Raw genomic sequence first — 17,109 nt, 5'->3', positions numbered from 1 at the left:
AAGACATCGCCGACTTCATCTGCCCGCACGCCCTCCCCTCCGCTGACTACATCCTCTTGGGGGACATCAACTTCCACCTGGAGAACAACAACGACCGCAACACCACCACCCTGCTTGACAACCTCGCCAATCTCGGACTCAAGCAGCTAGTGACCACCCCCACCCACCTTGCCGGACACACACTCGACGCTGTCTTCTCATCCAGCAAGGACATCATCTTCAGCCACGCCACCAGACTCCACTGGACGGACCACAGCTGCGTCCACTTCACCTTCAGAAGATCCACGATCCACCAGCAACAGGTTGCTCGAAGAAACTGGAACAAGATCACAGCAGACCAGCTTGCCGCTTCCCTGAGCCAGCACCCCCCGCCAGCTCAGCGAACCCCAGCCAGGCCGCCGACAACCTCACGAAGTGGATCAGCAACTGCGCAGACGACCTCGCCCCACTGAGGACCCCGCCTAGCAGACCCGGCAGCAAGAAGGCCCCATGGTTCACCGACGAACTCAAGAGCTCCAAGAAGAACTGCCGAGCCCTCGAGAAAGCCTGGAGAAGGGAGCAAACACCGGACAACATGACCACCCTCAAGCTCGCCACCCGGAAGCACCATCAACTGATCCGCGCCACCAAGAAAACAGCATTCAAGGACCGGCTGGACAACAACGCACACAACTGCAAGGAACTCTTCAACATCGTGAAAGAGCTCTCCAACCCCAACGCCGGAAACAACGACATCACCCTGTCGCAAGACCTCTGCAACTCCCTCGCCTCCTACTTCCACAACAAGATCGTTGACATACACAACAGCTTCAGCCCACAAACAACGCTCCCCACGACCGCACCAACGCTCCCCACCACCACCACCCTCAGCGCCTGGACCCAGATCAACATAGAAGACACCATCTGCACAATGAACTCTATCCACTCCGGATCTCCGACCGACCCCTGCCCCCACCACGTCTTCAACAAGTCCGACGCTGTCATCGCACCCCACCTGCGGGACATCATCAACACCTCCTTCGACACCGCCACCTTCCCTGAGAGCTGGAAGCACGTCGAACTCAACGCTCTACTAAAGAAACCAACAGCGGACCCCACCGAACTCAAGAATTACCGCCCCATCTCGCTCCTCCCGTTCCCAGCCAAAGTCATCGAGAAGACCGTCAACAAGCAACTGGCCGCCTTCCTCGAGACAAATGGATCCCTCGACCCCTCACAGTCGGGCTTCCGAGCCAACCACAGCACCGAGACCGCCCTCATCGCTGCCACCGACGACATCCGAGCCCTGCTGGACAACGGTGAAACAGCGGCCCTCATCCTCCTAGACCTCTCCGCGGCCATCGCACCCTAGTGCAGCGCCTCAGCAACATCGGAATCCAGGAGAAGGCACTGGAGTGGATCATCTCCTTCCTCGCTGGAAGGACACAGAGAGTCCGCCTACCACCGTTCAGATCTGCAGCCACGGAAGTCATCTGCGGCGTTCCTCAGGGCTCCTCGCTCAGCCCCACCCTCTTCAACGTCTACATTAGCCGCCTTGCGGCCATCGCACGCCAGCACAACCTCAACATCATCTCCTACGCCGACAACACCCAGCTGATCCTCTCCCTGACCAACGACCCCGCCGCCGCCAGAACCAACCTCCACAAAGGGATGAAAGACGTAGCCAAGTGGATGACGACCAGCCGCCTGAAACTGAACTCAGACAAGACGGAAGTCCTCATCCTTGGCTCCTCGCCCTCCGCCTGGGACGACTCCTGGTGGCCCCCCGCCCTGGGCACCGCACCCAAACAGACAGACCACGCACGCAACCTGGGCTTCATCCTGGACTCCTCCCTCTCCATGACCAGACAAGTCAACGCCATCTCGGCGTCCTGTTTCAACATCCTGCGCATGCTACGAAAGATCTTCCGGTGGATCCCCACCGAGACCAGGAAGACGGTCACCCAGGCCCTCGTCACCAGCCGACTAGACTACGGCAACGCCCTCTACGCCGGAACCACCGCCAAGCTCCAGAAGAGACTCCAGTGGATCCAGAACGCCTCAGCCAGACTCATCCTCGACATCCCCCGACGCAGCCACATCTCCGGACACCTGAGAGACCTGCACTGGCTCCCCATCAACAAGAGAATCACTTTCCGTCTCCTCACCCACGCACACAAAGCCCTACACGACCAAGGCCCGAGCTACCTCAACAACCGCCTCAACTTCTACGCTCCCAAACGCCACCTCCGATCGACCAACCACGCCCTCGCCGCCGTCCCCCGCATCCGAAGAGCAACAACAGGAGGAAGGTCCTTCTCCTACCTGGCCGCCCAGACCTGGAACACCCTCCCTACCGACCTCCGCCTGACCCAAGACCACCTCTCCTTCAGGAAGAAGCTCAAGACCTGGCTGTTCGAGCAGTAGCGGCACCCCACCCCCTCCCCCAAGCGCCTTGAGACCCTCTGGGTAAGTAGCGCGCTCTATAAATGCCTTGATTGATTGATTGATTGATTGATTGATTGATTGATTGGCATAATCCCAGTGTCTCATATTTGGGGAACCATCATTCAGTGCCTGTCTGCACTTTGTGTGCTACTCTCGATGTAAAGTTCTTTTGGAACTTCTTGTCTTGGGTGCAGGGTAAGGGCCACCAATCCCTGAGCAAATGTAGAATATTATTGGTGGAAGGAAGAGGTTAGTATTGTGTTTCTGCCATCGGGTACTGGAGATAACACCTTCTGATGGATACATCTCCCAGCTGATTCCTTACCTTTTAAATGCTCTTTCCAGTCATCCGTTGTCGAATACTTTTTCCTCAGTAACCCGAGCCGCTATTCCACCTCCTGATGTGACATTATTGTAGTATATTTGGTACTAACTAACATATTGTTGTGAATTTGTGTAACTCAATCCAAAATATTTCTGGATGGGTTACTGATACATTACTCTGCTTTTGACACATACTAAGTCTGTTGTCTCCAAAATGGGCATCTAGTTATAAGCCTTGCAGACTGCACTGCTAAAAGATGTACATTTTGGATCCCATCAACAATTATATGTGATGTCTGGTGCCTGAACTTGATGCTGCAGCTTGTGACTCCATGAACGTGAAGGCCAATCAAGTGACCAGTTTATTTTGACCTAAGCCCTGCCGAGAGACTTCTTCCTCCACCTTACAGAAAACGCTCTTCATACAGATGTGCCTACAAAAAACACAGTGCGGTGGGAAGGAGAAATAATCATAGCCCGGTGCCCATAGGGAAGACAAAACTGGCTATGGTGATGCCCCCGTTTGCTTGGGCCCTTCTTTACACTAACTTTGAAGCAGATGGCGATAACACCCATCTCAGGAACTGGTCCAGGAGTCGGTAGTGGAAAGTATCATCCATGTGGCAAAGTAAAAGATCAATTGTAATTTTTGATGATGAACCCAATTGTGAGTGCTTCCACTGGGACAAAAGGCTTGTGTGCCTGGTAGACATTTTCATTTTCATTTAATATTTGTATGGCTTCACTATGGAAGATGAGGACTATGGTCTGATGTAGGATAATGCAGTGGCTGATTACCCCCTGCCACCATATTATACTGATATCACAATTTACCTGTACTTCTTGTATGTCTGAGGCCTAAATAGATTACCACATGGGGAAATTACTTACCCATTTGGCATTGCTTTGGAGGAGGTTTAATCTTTTAGTTGTTAGGATAGCGTTGGAGATCTTGGAGTTTACTGTGACTTTTGCGAAAGTGAAGTTTACAATTCTGACCAAAATCTTTCATTTGTTTAATGATTCTCTCCAACTGCATAATAGTTGCATGTGAAATGCACTTTCCGGGCCAAGGAGTCTACAAGTATATTCCCAGTAAGCCTGGTCTAGATGACCCACATTTTTTGTCCTCCCTTCCCTCATAAGAGTCTGTTGCTTTAAACATCCTCTTCAATACAGAACCTGCAACACTTTTTCTACAACTCTCCCAGACAGTAACTCCATGAAGGTTGATGCCGCGGGTGCAAGGATTATGCCTCCCGCAGCTTGGCTCTTTGAGCATCTAATATCCTTCCTTTTATGCTGATACTTGCATTCATTATGGGTACCAGATAACAACTAATCTTCTCTCTAGTGAAGAGTGGCTAGGCTGTACATCTCTTTAGGTGTGGAAAAAGAAGACTTCATCCATTTCTTGTTAAGGGAAAAAAGGCAGAACCATAGTTGAAGATGCTACTTTTAATTTTAGTTCTGATAGCTGACTAAAACAGCTGGGTGGGATAGGTGAATCATCTGGATGCCTGATTTAGAAGAAATTAGAAAGTACCCTAGTTTTGTAGTGGAAAACCAGCACTACCAGTCCAGGACACTACTAGAACGGTAGGGGGTCCACTTCTGTCCCTATCAAGATCATGGTCTTATAGGAGTGATGTCTAACGACGAAGTAGAGTCTGGAGGAGAGCGCGTCAATAATTCATGGTTCGTCAATGCATATATTTGTATAGGAGCTATAGGCAATCTTTATAGAATTCCTTCCAGAGGTGATGTCAACTGTCGTTAAGATTCACATTTATGACACCAGAGAACTCCTCTGTTGGGAAGTAAGGGAGCACCCAGTCCTCGAAGCTCTGCTGGCAAGTAGTGGCTTTGGTTGAGAGGGCCATTGAACAGGGTATATCCTGCTAGTCTCCCAGTATGTAGCAATAAATAAAAATAAAAGCTGTCAACCAGGTGTAAATTTTAACTTTGGAAGGTTAAACCATGTTTTTTCCTAAATAACCTTTATGGAGCGACTAAGGAGATTGCACTCTCTAAGCTTGTTGGTGGAAATGGCCTTGAAATGACTTCCGCAATCACAATTGCATCCAACAGCATTTGTATGCCCTGCAACTTCTCTAATTGAGTTAACTCATTAAGCTTGATCACTGATTCTACTCCACTAACTACCCCTGTTATCTTGTATATTTGTCACATCATACTGTATAGCATAACTAACACTGATCAAAATGTTTCTATTTGGCACTTGTAAGCCGGCAATCAATAGCAGATCTTGAACAATCTAAGATAAAAATCCACAAGATGTGATGTCCTCAACTGCAAAATGAGGACAATTCATTAAGAGGCTTCTCTAGCCATGCTCTCAAAAGAGTTAATTTAACTTACATATTGTACTCATCACTTCCTTCCTCAAAATCAAAAATGTAAGAAAATGTCCTTCTTAAATAAACTATACACGAGCTCATCTTCTCCTTAAACAGTATACCAGCCACATTTTTTTGTGTCATGCAACTTGTTTCCCTGCTCTGCTAGATTGTGAACTTCTCAAGTCAAACGCTGACCCCCTCCCTACTTCTTTTACTATTTATAAAGTCTCACCTTGTCCTATGTTTACTCACCAGTAAACCGTACACCTCCGTCATCCTGCTATCCCACTATTTACAGCACAAGGTGAATTTACCTCAAATAACCGTTACTTTAAACTCGAGTTAAACTAGATTGCATTGACCCATGTAAACATTTTTAAAGCAGTCAAAGGTCAATGGAAGGTTTCATGTGACTTAATTTTACTGCAAGACAACCGAAGTGGGTCACTATAAAAAAGTATACAAATAAAGCATTGAGTTGATATGAAACAGTCCTAAGTATGAAAATCAAATTCCCTCTAGAAGGCAGAAAGTAAAAACAATGTCAGAATACCTTGCTGTTTAAGGGGTTAGTTTTGCAGAGCAGGTTTTTAACTTGCATGACAATGTAGTATGACTATTTTGGGGATCTGTGGCTGCTGGTCTGGAAGATGCCTTGAGCATGCATGCCTGACTTTTTCAGAACAGTTTTCATTTGCTCCTATTAGCTGGTGCATCTTTGCTACTGTGTTATTTTAGCTGTCTCTCAATACAGTATTGTTATAGCTCTTTTTGAATTCCACTCTTTTTTGTAACTCCCATTGTATTATCCCAGCTGGTATAGCTTCAGCTGTATACTTTATTCAGCCCTACCTCTAATAATGAGAAGGTATGCAGCTGAAAAGTACCATGCAGATATGCATTCTGGATTAGATGATTGTAGTGAAACTGCATACGTTAAAATGTTTTCGTTTTCTGTTTAGATGATTTCAAATTTGGTGTTGGTGACCATTCTGAAGGTTACATTCCGGAAGTTGTACACAGAGAAAACTCCCCAGATATTCCTATAGAATTTAATAAGACCAAAGGGAGCATCAAAAAACAGAAAACGGACATGTTGCATGCGAGTAGGAAAAAAACATCAAGCAAAGAGAATAAAAACCTTTCCAATGAATCAAATGAGAAGTTTGCAAGAAGAGAAAGTGAGCAGAAAGTGGTGCACAAATTTGCTAAGAAACCTGAATGGAACACGAATAAAGCAGACAGACAATATATTCCAGCCTCTGAAAGATACTCAAGAGGACACCAAAAACAAAGGGAAGAAAATAAAGCACGGAGACAAATGGAGCTACTGAATTTAGTTGAAAAAAATACCTCAAGGAACTCTAATTCTAAAAACGTTGCTCCAACACAGTTCTCCCCTTCGCCTCGTGAGGAGAAGAAGGAAAATAATCCAGTTACGAAGGTAAAATCTTGATAAAAAATCTTAGAATTTCTTAAGCAGATAATGTTCATTGTCTAAAAGTCTGACCAAAAGTACTTGAACAATTGTTGAGCTCAGTCTTCTCAACAGTTGACACAATGTATTGTACTTTCCTGCCTTTGCATCTAATGAGTGGTTAATTCAGTGATGGGGCGTTAACTGTAAAACTTAGAGAAAGATTACCATAAAGTAATCTCTTTGGAGGTATGTTCGCACCACACACAAGCTCCCAAGTAAACCCGTTTACATGTGTCTTTTAATTATAGTTTTACTTGATACTATTTTTATTTATTTGAAAAGTTTTATATAGCTTGAACGTGACTCTTGCGGGTATCAGAGCGCTTTACAAGTAAATGAGGTAATAACGTAAAAATCTTTAAGCATAGAAAAATACATACGGGATAGGAGAACAATAAGCTCAAGAGGCAGAATTCTGATGATCTATACCAGAAATAAATAAATAGGAGTTTGACTTTTTTTCTTGAAGGAGATAGTGGGGGGAGTCCGTCTTATTTCAGGGGGGAAAGTGTTCCAGATTCCGGTGGCGATGCCAGAGAAAGCTCTGTTTTAGGTTTTCTTCCTGTTAAAATGTTGTGCCTTTCGCAGTAAGGTGCTGCCCCTTCTTGTGGATCTAGAGCTTCCACACAGCTCTAGCTTGTTGGCAAGATAACTTGGGGTGTTAAAATGGAGAGCTTTGTGTGTCATACATGTAATTTTTAGTTGAATTCTTGCTTCATAAGGGAGCCAGTTGAGGGATTTCAAATCAGGGGAGATGTGATTGAACCTTTTTGACCCCATGATGAGTCTTGCCGCTGATTAGGGGGAGGCCCTTAAGGGGGCTGTTGTGGCTCTGGGTGGCCCTGAGAGAGTGGTGCTCATGATCTGAGGATGACTTGAAGTCATTTTGAGGGAAGAAAGTTTTAAGTTTACGTAGTATGCTCATTTGAAGGTTTACTCCTTTAGCGGTGGCACTAATATACTCCTGCATATTAAGGTTTGTCCAGGATGATTCCTAGTGTTCATGCTGACTCAATGATTTGTGGCGTGCAATTGAAGGCTGTTAATTACTTCATCCAATTGTTAGAGTGAATCTGATTGGGTGGGGCGATTAGGAGGAATTCCCTTTTTTTAGTGTTAAGTTTGGTGGTTGCCAGACAGCCAATTTTGGGTATTATGAGAATAGGATTGAGAGATCGGATGTCTTGAGTGGATGAGATTTTCAAGTACAGTTGGATGTCATCTGCGTAAAGATGATAGTGAATTGTGACGTAGTGTGGAAATAAAAAGAGACTTGGATTCAATGATGAGTGCATTTATGTAAGGGGTTCATTACATATATATACCCTTGGCGTGGGTTTCCCCTGTAATGTTTGCCTTTGCCTCCTGTGTTTTACTGAGGGTTGGACTTCGTTTTTGCTGGTCTAGATGCTTTGGGCACTTTGCCACTGCTGTTCAGTTACCCAGAAACCGGTTCCAGGATGCTTGTTTCCGGTTCAAGGAAGACCTGGCTTGGCAGTACGGGCTGGGCTGTTCCCATGAGGCACAGGGTCAAGACTCATTTGCAAATAGCTGGGTCTGAACTGAGGTGGCAAAGTAAGCTAAAGAATGATGATGGATTCAACCCAGATCTGTGACTAGGGGTGAGTGTCTGAAAAGTTTCAACGCTCCGTCCACCATCGCCTTGTGTTTGCTTTGTTCGGCCTAATTTGGCAGGGTATGCCCAGACATGGGTCTCTTGCTCACTTTGCCACTGGATTCAAGCTAGCCTGGCTAATGAGGGCTGTTCGCCAGAAACCGGTCACAGGATGCTTGTTACCGGTCCAGGGAAGACCTGGCTTGTCAGTTCAGGCTGGACTGTTCCCATGAGGCACAGGGTCAAGACTGATTTGCATATAGCTGTGTCTGAACTGGGGTGGCGAAGTGAGCTAAAGAACGATGATGGATTCAACCCAGATCCGTGACTGGGGGTGAGTGTCTGAGAAGTTTCAGCCCTCCGTCCATCATCTCCTTGTGTTTGTATTCCCCAAACTCTGTAATAAAAATGTCTCTAATTTCTTTTTAATCAGCGACTCCTGACACTCTATCACAGATTATGAAGAAATGACATCAGAATTCAACTGTAATAGTTTATTACAGTGGAGCTATGACATCACAATGCCTGCTTTGGGGAGAGGCATGGATTAAACCCAGATCATTTGACTGGGTGCGAGTGTTTGATTGATTCAGATGCTCCGTCCATCACCACCCCCTTTTTTACCGCTTTTGGCCGCCATAAGTGTGGCAGGGTATGCTCAGACGTGAGTCCCTTACTCACTTTGCCCCTGGATTCAAGCAAGCCGGGCTGAAGACGGCTGGAATGCCAGAAACCGGTCCTCTGAAGCTTGTTTCCAGTCCAGGGAAGACATGGCTTGGCAGTTCGGGCTGGACTGTTCCCATGAGGCACAGGGTCAGACTGATTTGCATATAGCCATGTCTGAACTGGGGTGGCAGAGTGGGCTAAAGAACAGTGATGGATTAAACCCAGATCTTTTGACTGGGTGCGAGTGTTTGATTGACTCAGATGCTCCGTCCATCACCACCCCCTTTTGTACCGCTTTTGGCCGCCATAAGTGTGGCAGGGTATGCTCAGACGTGAGTCCCTTGCTCACTTTGCCACTGGATTCAAGCAAGCCGGGCTGAAGACGGCTGTAATGCCAGAAACCGGTCCTCGGAAGCTTGTTTCCGGTCCAGGGAAGACATGGCTTGGCAGTTCGGGCTGGACTGTTCCCATGAGGCACAGGGTCAGACTGATTTGCATATAGCCATGTGTGAACCAGGGTGGCAGATTGGGCTAAAGAACGGTGATGGATTAAACCCAGATCTTTTGACTGGGTGTGAGTGTTTGATTGATTCATATGCTCCGTCCATCACCACCCCCTTTTGTACCGCTTGGGGAGAGGCAGGTCAGGTTCGGGACACAATTAACCCTTTAAGTGCGCCCGTCGGCCAACGGCCGTCACAAACACTACCTCGGTAGTGCTGCGCATGTCCTTTGGCCGACGTGGCCCCGCGCACTCAATGGAACGCCCGCACCGCGGCGAAATTGCTGCCGCGGTTAAGGCATTATAGCACTTGTTTTTGTGTGTTTTTTTGCTCCTCTACGGTGCCAAACAGAAAGTACATATTTATATCAGATTATGGTCAGTGAGCCGGGAAGTAAGGGTGTAGGTTAAAAGGCTGCACAGGGAGAGAGCTATTCTGTGATTTATTTGTCCATGCTGAATCATTGATTGTTGAGTGGGAAATATCTGAACACCGACCTTAAAAATGTGTGCAGCGGTCATCTGGGATATACGTAGGCAGCGATTCCGCTGCCAGGCAGTAGAAACCTAGGCACAGATTCCACTGCCAGGCAGTAGAAACTAAGCAACAAGCTAGAGCAGGTGGACTGAAGTAGTTCACCCGTACTTTCTCTACACCATGAGGATGTATCATGTGATATAAGGGAACCACGGGCTGTTAACAAGTGGTAAATGCTTTATTGGGCATTAATGGTTGTAAATTTCCTCTATATTTCAAGAAGGACCAGCAGTTTTTGCTTGCGTCTTCAGGCTATAATGCTTAACTCTGTGGCTTTGTGAGGCAACAACGTGTCACCTGTATATACTTGATGCATACCTTTATTGCCCCATTGTCCCCTTCAGGAAATCACCCTTTGGAAGTTACATACATATGGGGCTTCATGTACTTTGCTTTATAATTAGAACTAAATAAACATTTCTTCTTTAATTGTATACTAATCACACTATGTATTTCAAATAAAATGTTTTTTCCAGATTGTATGTAGGCTTTTTGCTGTAAGTATTCTTTTTTTAATTTTGTAAAGGCATGAATGGTAAAGGGATATGCGTGGTAAAGGTTTTACAGGTAAGCACAAGTTTTAAGATAAATAGATAGACAGCTTGCTAGATAGATATATAGATAACCCACTGGCGGTCGCCAGTAGGTAGTTCTAGTTAGTATCTTGTTTCTATTAAAAAAACGTTTTTCTTTTGCCAATATCTTTGGCGCTTTTGACGAATCTTCGCAAATTTTTCAAAACTAATGGGATGGCAGGTAAGCTCCTGTGTTGAAAGTTTCAGGGTGTTTCATCAAACGTGGGCCGAGAAAAAAGGGGGGTTCCAAAACGAGTTTTCTCCATGTCCATTTCCATAGGGAACTTTAGACATTGCTACAGCCCGAACTGCCGAACGGAATTACACCAAATTTGGCAAAAAGGTAGCTCTTGGTCCAGAAAGCACTTTTTTTGTTGAATGGTGTAAATTTATTTATTTATTTATTTATTTATTGACATTTGTAGAGCGCGGCGAATACCCGTGGGCGTCTCGGCGCTAGTTAAGGGATGGATCAGCAACTGGGGTAAAGAAGATATACAAGGCTATTGGTCAAATAACCACGTCTTTAGCTGTTTGCGGAATGTGAACAGGGAGGGACTTGCTCGGATATGTGCAGGAAGGGTGTTCCAGAGTCTAGGGGCGGCAACCAGGAAACGCCTGTCGCCCCAGGTGACTGTTCTAGTGCAAGGCACAGCCAAAAAGTTCTGAATAGAGGAACAAAGAGATCGGGTTGGGACATGATGGAGAAGATTCTGTTTGAGAAAGTGGGGACCTTGATTATTGAGTGACTTGTAAACAATAAATCTGTAAATCTGTAAATCTTGTAAATCTGTTACATTTTAGGCAGGAGTTGTGTTGGGTCTGCGAATCCCGATGATTTAATCCCCATCAACGCAGCTACCTACTCTGCGCCTTTCTTCCTCTTTCTGCACTTGTCCTACCTCTGTAGGCATAGTTAGAAAGTAACAATTAAAAAACCTTTGAAATTCACTGAAAAAAAAACATAGGTTTCAGGAAGGTTATTTTGGAAAGTAGCATTTAAAAATACCTTGGAAATTTACTGAAAAAAACACAGGTTTCAGGGACGTTATAGTTAGTTGGAGATTTCACTCGTACAAAACCAGAGAAATTCGGCCGTTATAGTTAGTTCAGCTAACTATAACTTGCGAACCCACAATGCACTGCGGATGACGTCACATTATTACATCATTCATGACTATGTCAGTGACATTTCTGTTGACATCTCAAATGACATTGTGATGACATCATCCACATGATAATCTGATGCACCTCCTAATACCCTAATATAACCTTTGATACACCCACTCTAAAATACAGAATACCATTTTCGAAACCATAGACACACCAATACCAGTTACTACATACCCACTCACTGATTACTAGGTCTACACACACATCCATTCATTCACCCACATAGTCACTCATACATGCAGTCAACCATCAATATGGCACTATCATATGCACTCACATACCTATATAGAAACTCACACACCGCCACTCATCCATAGACTTACTCACACACCTAGTCAGTCATGCAAAGAATCAATCACATTCTCATTTACTCACCTATATAGTTATACACACACCACCTCACTTATTCCAACATATACTAACACTCTTATACAATAACTAATACAATCACACACTCATCCATACAGCCACTCACACATATAGTCATTTATATACTCCAACACCCACATATACTGCCTTTCACATATGTAGTTACTCACACATGTACCACTGAGAGATCTAAACACTCACCAACACCCCCAAACATACTCATCCACCCATACAGCTCTTCACAGATGTACTATTGAACCCATACACCAAATGAATCACCCTCACACACATCTATGCACAAAGTCGAATACCCCACCCACCCACACAAACACTCAGGCACCCATACAGATACTCAGACAACCAATCAATAACCCATACAGACACTCATTTAGCTACTCACCAACCCATGCAACAGCACTCCAACTGACAAACTAAACTGTGTGAATGTCTGTATCAGTCACTAAGCCATGCATTCAGTAAGACACATCTAATCACTCACTTATGCAGTCAGTCATGCACCTACTAAATCATCCTCTCAGACAGTTATACACCCACTCATTCTTCAATAGTTAGCTGAACTAACTATAACAGACGAATTTCTATGGTTTTGTACGAGTGGAATGTCCAACTAACTATAACGTCCCTGAAACCTATCGTTTTTTCAGTGAATATGTATGAGTATGTATATATATGTGTATGCATGTGTGTGTGTGTGCGTGTGTGTGTGTGTGTGTGTGTGTATATATATATATATATATATATATATATATATATATATATATATATATATATATATATATATACTAGCAGCCCGTCCCGACGTTGTCCGGGTAGGCTTTGCGAGGTGAAAGGTATTCACCAGCATCGCGCACCCCGGACACGGTCTGCCTGTGAAGCTCAGATACTGACGGCTTCCCTTAAAAGGCACAAAGCTAAGTGTCATCAGGATTGACCACGGCTGCCATTTTGCTGCAAAAGGATTATTTGAAATCCTGTTATTGCCTTGAGCCGTGTGTGGGTAGTGATACCAGCACTCTGCGTCTCCCCGCTCGGGCCCTCCCTCCAGCCCGGAGATCAGAATCACTCCCCCGTATCATAATGGTTAGAGTGGCTGTGCCTGGTTTTCGCCTAGAAGAGGGTGCCTTTTGCATCTAGTGCACAAATACCCACAGTCTTGTTTAAAGGGGTTTCTCCTACAGCGGGCTGACGTGTTTTACTCTCCATGAATACGGCATAACTTTACTTTAGCGGGCATAACTGTAACTTTCGGGCCGCGGCTTGCTCCTAAGTGCCTTAGTGCCCCTGGCCGTGGTCCCTCTCAGAACCTTCTCCTCCCAGCGCTCCTGGCCGCTCATACCTCTGGGCAGGTCACATGTCCTGACGCCATCAGCCACACTCCTCCGTCGGGTGTCGGTTCCGCGCTCCTGGCCGCGTTGTATACAGACGCCCATGACGCCACGTTTACATAGCCGAGTTCTATCACTGTATGCATACGCCCGGACTACTTTACCCCTAACGTTCTTCCCCCCCTAATGTATATGGTGTTGTGATGTATAGCCTATGTCCATCTCCTGGACCTCCCCTTTCCAACTCTGTATTGGGTGTTGTGATTGGTGGTGTACTTCTGGAGTTTACCCGCCTCACAGGACACAGTTCTCTCTTTATAATAGTAGTATAGATATGTGTGTGTGTGTGTGTGTGTGTGTATATATATATATATAATGTATGTATATGTATATGTATGTATATATGTATGTATATGTATATGTATGTATATATGTATGTATATGTATATGTATGTATATATGTATATGTATATATGTATATGTATATGTATATATATGTATATGTATGTATGTATATGTATATATGTATATGTATATGTATATATATGTATATGTATATATATGTATATATATATATATATATATATATATATATATATATATATATATATATATTGTATATATGTAGTGTTTGTGTGTGTATTTGTGGGTGTGTGTGTATATAATATAGGGGGGGGGGGGGGGTTTATTTTATATTTCTATCTTTTGCCAACCTTGCCTTTCACCCTTCCTATTTTGATGAATCCCTATTAAATTTCAATAGTAATTTAAGGTGCACAGAAATTGCAAACATACAGCATAAAGCACTATGTAAATAACAAATTATTAACCTGTTGTTGAATGCAGACGTTTCCCTATACAAATACACACAATCACATTCGACCTGTATCTCTTCAATGGCCGCTCAAAGTGCTTTGTGGGCTGACCGGAAACAATTTAAGACTGCAGAAATTGGAGATTCTTTCCCAGTGTAACTTACAGTGTATGTGAGGAGCGGCTAGCACGGGTATGAATGCCATAAGCGAGAGGATGTGTGCTTTAAGCGTATGAATGTGGGAGTGGCTTTGTGATATGGGAGTGAATACAGGTACCTTGTGTAATGCAGTTCAAATGTGTAAAGTTTTTATAGAAAATGTACAAAACAAACTGTGTTTTCTTGTTTGTGAAAATGTCTTTTGATATTCAAGAAAGCGTAAATATATATGTTTTAAACTGATTTGTCAGCGACAATGTATGGCAGTATGCATTTGCTTGTGTTAATGGTAAAAAATATATATATATGCCACGGCAACATGCATTTATGGTCTTAAATTATTCCCGGTCAGCCCACAGAGGACTGAGCGACAGGTCGAGTGGCCTTGGGTATATTTCTTTTGGTTTTTGCTTCCCCCTTACCCCAGACCTAAAATTTCAATAGTAGGGGTACCTTTTCCTTTAGTGATGCCTACCATATCAGACCGATAACTATGTGAAGTTGTGCGCTGAAATCTTTACAGCAGAAGGAATTTCTAATGCACTGCATTTAGGAAGGCATAAGCACCAAAATATTGTTTGCTACATACTTTTGACAAAATGGAAGTATATTGGTTGCATATTTAAGAGTGTCTTTATGTGTGCAAGTAATTAATTTGTGAACAGAAAACTCTAAAACATGGCATTGCTATTGGGACAGTAGCGTGAAAAATAAACGTGCAAGGGCAACTAGCAAATAGTATTACTGCCTGTATCTGTTTTTTATGTGGCAAGGCTGCTTTTAACCCCAAAATAGTCAATTTTAACTCATTTTATTTCAGGATGAACATAATCCAAAAAGAGAGTACAATGCCAAAAGGTAGGTATGCATCTTTGATGGATTCTCATATATGTTATGTATATGCAATAATCATTCTGAAGAATGCATTTTTCTCAGTATACCATCTTCAGTGGAAAGACCATGAAATGTGCTGCTCTAGTTTACGTGTGTTTCTACAGTGGCCAACACTATAGCCAATAATTTGTTGATTTCCTTCAACTTGTTGCTCGTTTATTTTTTATTTTTATTTTTTTTAACGAGCATGAGTGCAATGAAATCTACCTTTCGTCTGTACAAGGTGACCCACAGTTTATCTGTACTGGCATTTGCCTTAAAACTGCAACACTGATTAGTAAAGCAGGCAAGATCGTTCTTTTGCTTACATCTGTTTTGGTTTTTTTGTGACATTGATGGTATGTTTCCTGCCCATATTCATGGCAGTGATTTGGCGATGATGCTGCAAAAGTGGGTACTGAATTAAAGGCTGTATATGTTGAGGTTTTGAGAAAATAAACATGCTTTGTATGTGAGGGGTGCCTTCACATGCTGCTTGAACTTTTAACAACTTTAAGAGCTTTGTGTTCTAGGAAAGGTCTGTTTCTCACCTTTGCTTCAATTTAGAGGTAGATGTCTATCCTGATAACCTTTTGTGTGCCGATGTTTGCAGGGTGGTGGTCCGATTGAAGAACTCATTTAGAAAGCATCCTCATAAATCCACGTCTTGTAAATGGTAATGATAGAGAGGGAGTGCACATGAGAGATAGTTGCTCACGCTTATTTGACTCCATCAGCTTGATACATGTTCAGTTTATGTGTAATGGCTGAGAGGCTGGTGTTGTGATGTATCATTATAACCACATCTCTCTTAACCTTGTTTCTTAAGGTAGATTAGTTGTGGGTCTCAATTATGTACATATTGACCACAGTAGTAAACTTTTACAACAGCCATGTCTCCACAAGGGCTACCAGACCAGATCTATGCTTTTTAATTAGGTTTCAATGGCTGGATACAACAGTCACCTTTTTTTTCCTTTCAAGCTTGCAGGAGGAATAGTTGACTTGTTTCTGTTGGTACGATGCCACTATTTATAACAAAGCAACGTAAAGGTGAGGTATCTTAATAGCAGTATCTCAATAAGAGCAAAAAGCCCAGAGGGCCTAATGCATCCTCATCGACAAGATGCTTCATTTTCAGCTCAAGAGTTGGCGGCATATGAGAAGGGCAACTAGGAAAGCCACACAGGAGCATGGAATGCAGAAAAAACACCTGTGTTCAAACTAGTATCCCTGCCCGAGAGTAGGGGTGAATGTACCAGTGGGTGGGCTTCAAATGACTCAGACAGCCGAACCCCCAATATAGAACACAGGCTAATCCGCTTCCTTTTAGTTGCACTCCTCAGGAAACCACAAGCTTGAGCCTCCCTGCACGGAACAACATTGCCAAATATTTTACAAGAGTATTTTATAATCCAGTCCAAATTAGAAAATGATGGTGTTTGAGTTTCTCATACTGTTTGGCTGTCTGTCATTTCACTTGCACTCAGTTGCAAATTATTTGCTACAAATGTGGTGGAATGGTGATCCATTGAGATGGTTAACCCCCTGAGACATAGTGAGCGATCATTATATGTCCTGGCTGTTACTGGAGTGGTTTTTAAGAAAATAAAATTCTTTTTTTACATAATTTATTTTTTATATATATAATATGTAATCTGAGTACACAAAAGAAGGGAGAGAATTTTTTTTGAATACACAATAGAAACAAATATATGTACTTCTGTTTAGTCAGTACAAAATCAGAATCTAAAGCATGTACAGTTCTATTCTAAAATATATAAACTCGGAGGTAATGAGACTTCCACCCAATTATGGGCTTAAACTGTTTGCCTTATTGGTGTTTCTTCTTACATCATCATCCCCAAACAGCCACTACCTCTAT

General features: G+C 43.7%; 1 protein-coding gene across 1 annotated transcript in view; it reads left to right on the top strand.

Annotated features, from left to right (window-relative positions):
• Positions 1-17,109, top strand: part of CCDC66 (coiled-coil domain containing 66) — a 262,436-nt gene that overhangs the window by 198,742 nt on the left and 46,585 nt on the right. The window contains exons 15-16 of the mRNA XM_086939128.1: positions 6,077-6,558; positions 15,172-15,209. Coding sequence (XP_086795254.1) covers positions 6,077-6,558; positions 15,172-15,209 — 520 coding nt within the window. The remainder of the gene's footprint in view (positions 1-6,076; positions 6,559-15,171; positions 15,210-17,109) is intronic.

The sequence above is a fragment of the Lissotriton vulgaris genome, chromosome 9 (genome assembly GCF_964263255.1).
Source record: "Lissotriton vulgaris chromosome 9, aLisVul1.2, whole genome shotgun sequence".
In the NCBI taxonomy this organism is placed as follows: Eukaryota; Metazoa; Chordata; class Amphibia; order Caudata; family Salamandridae; genus Lissotriton; species Lissotriton vulgaris.
This window is presented reverse-complemented; position numbering and strand designations above follow the sequence as displayed.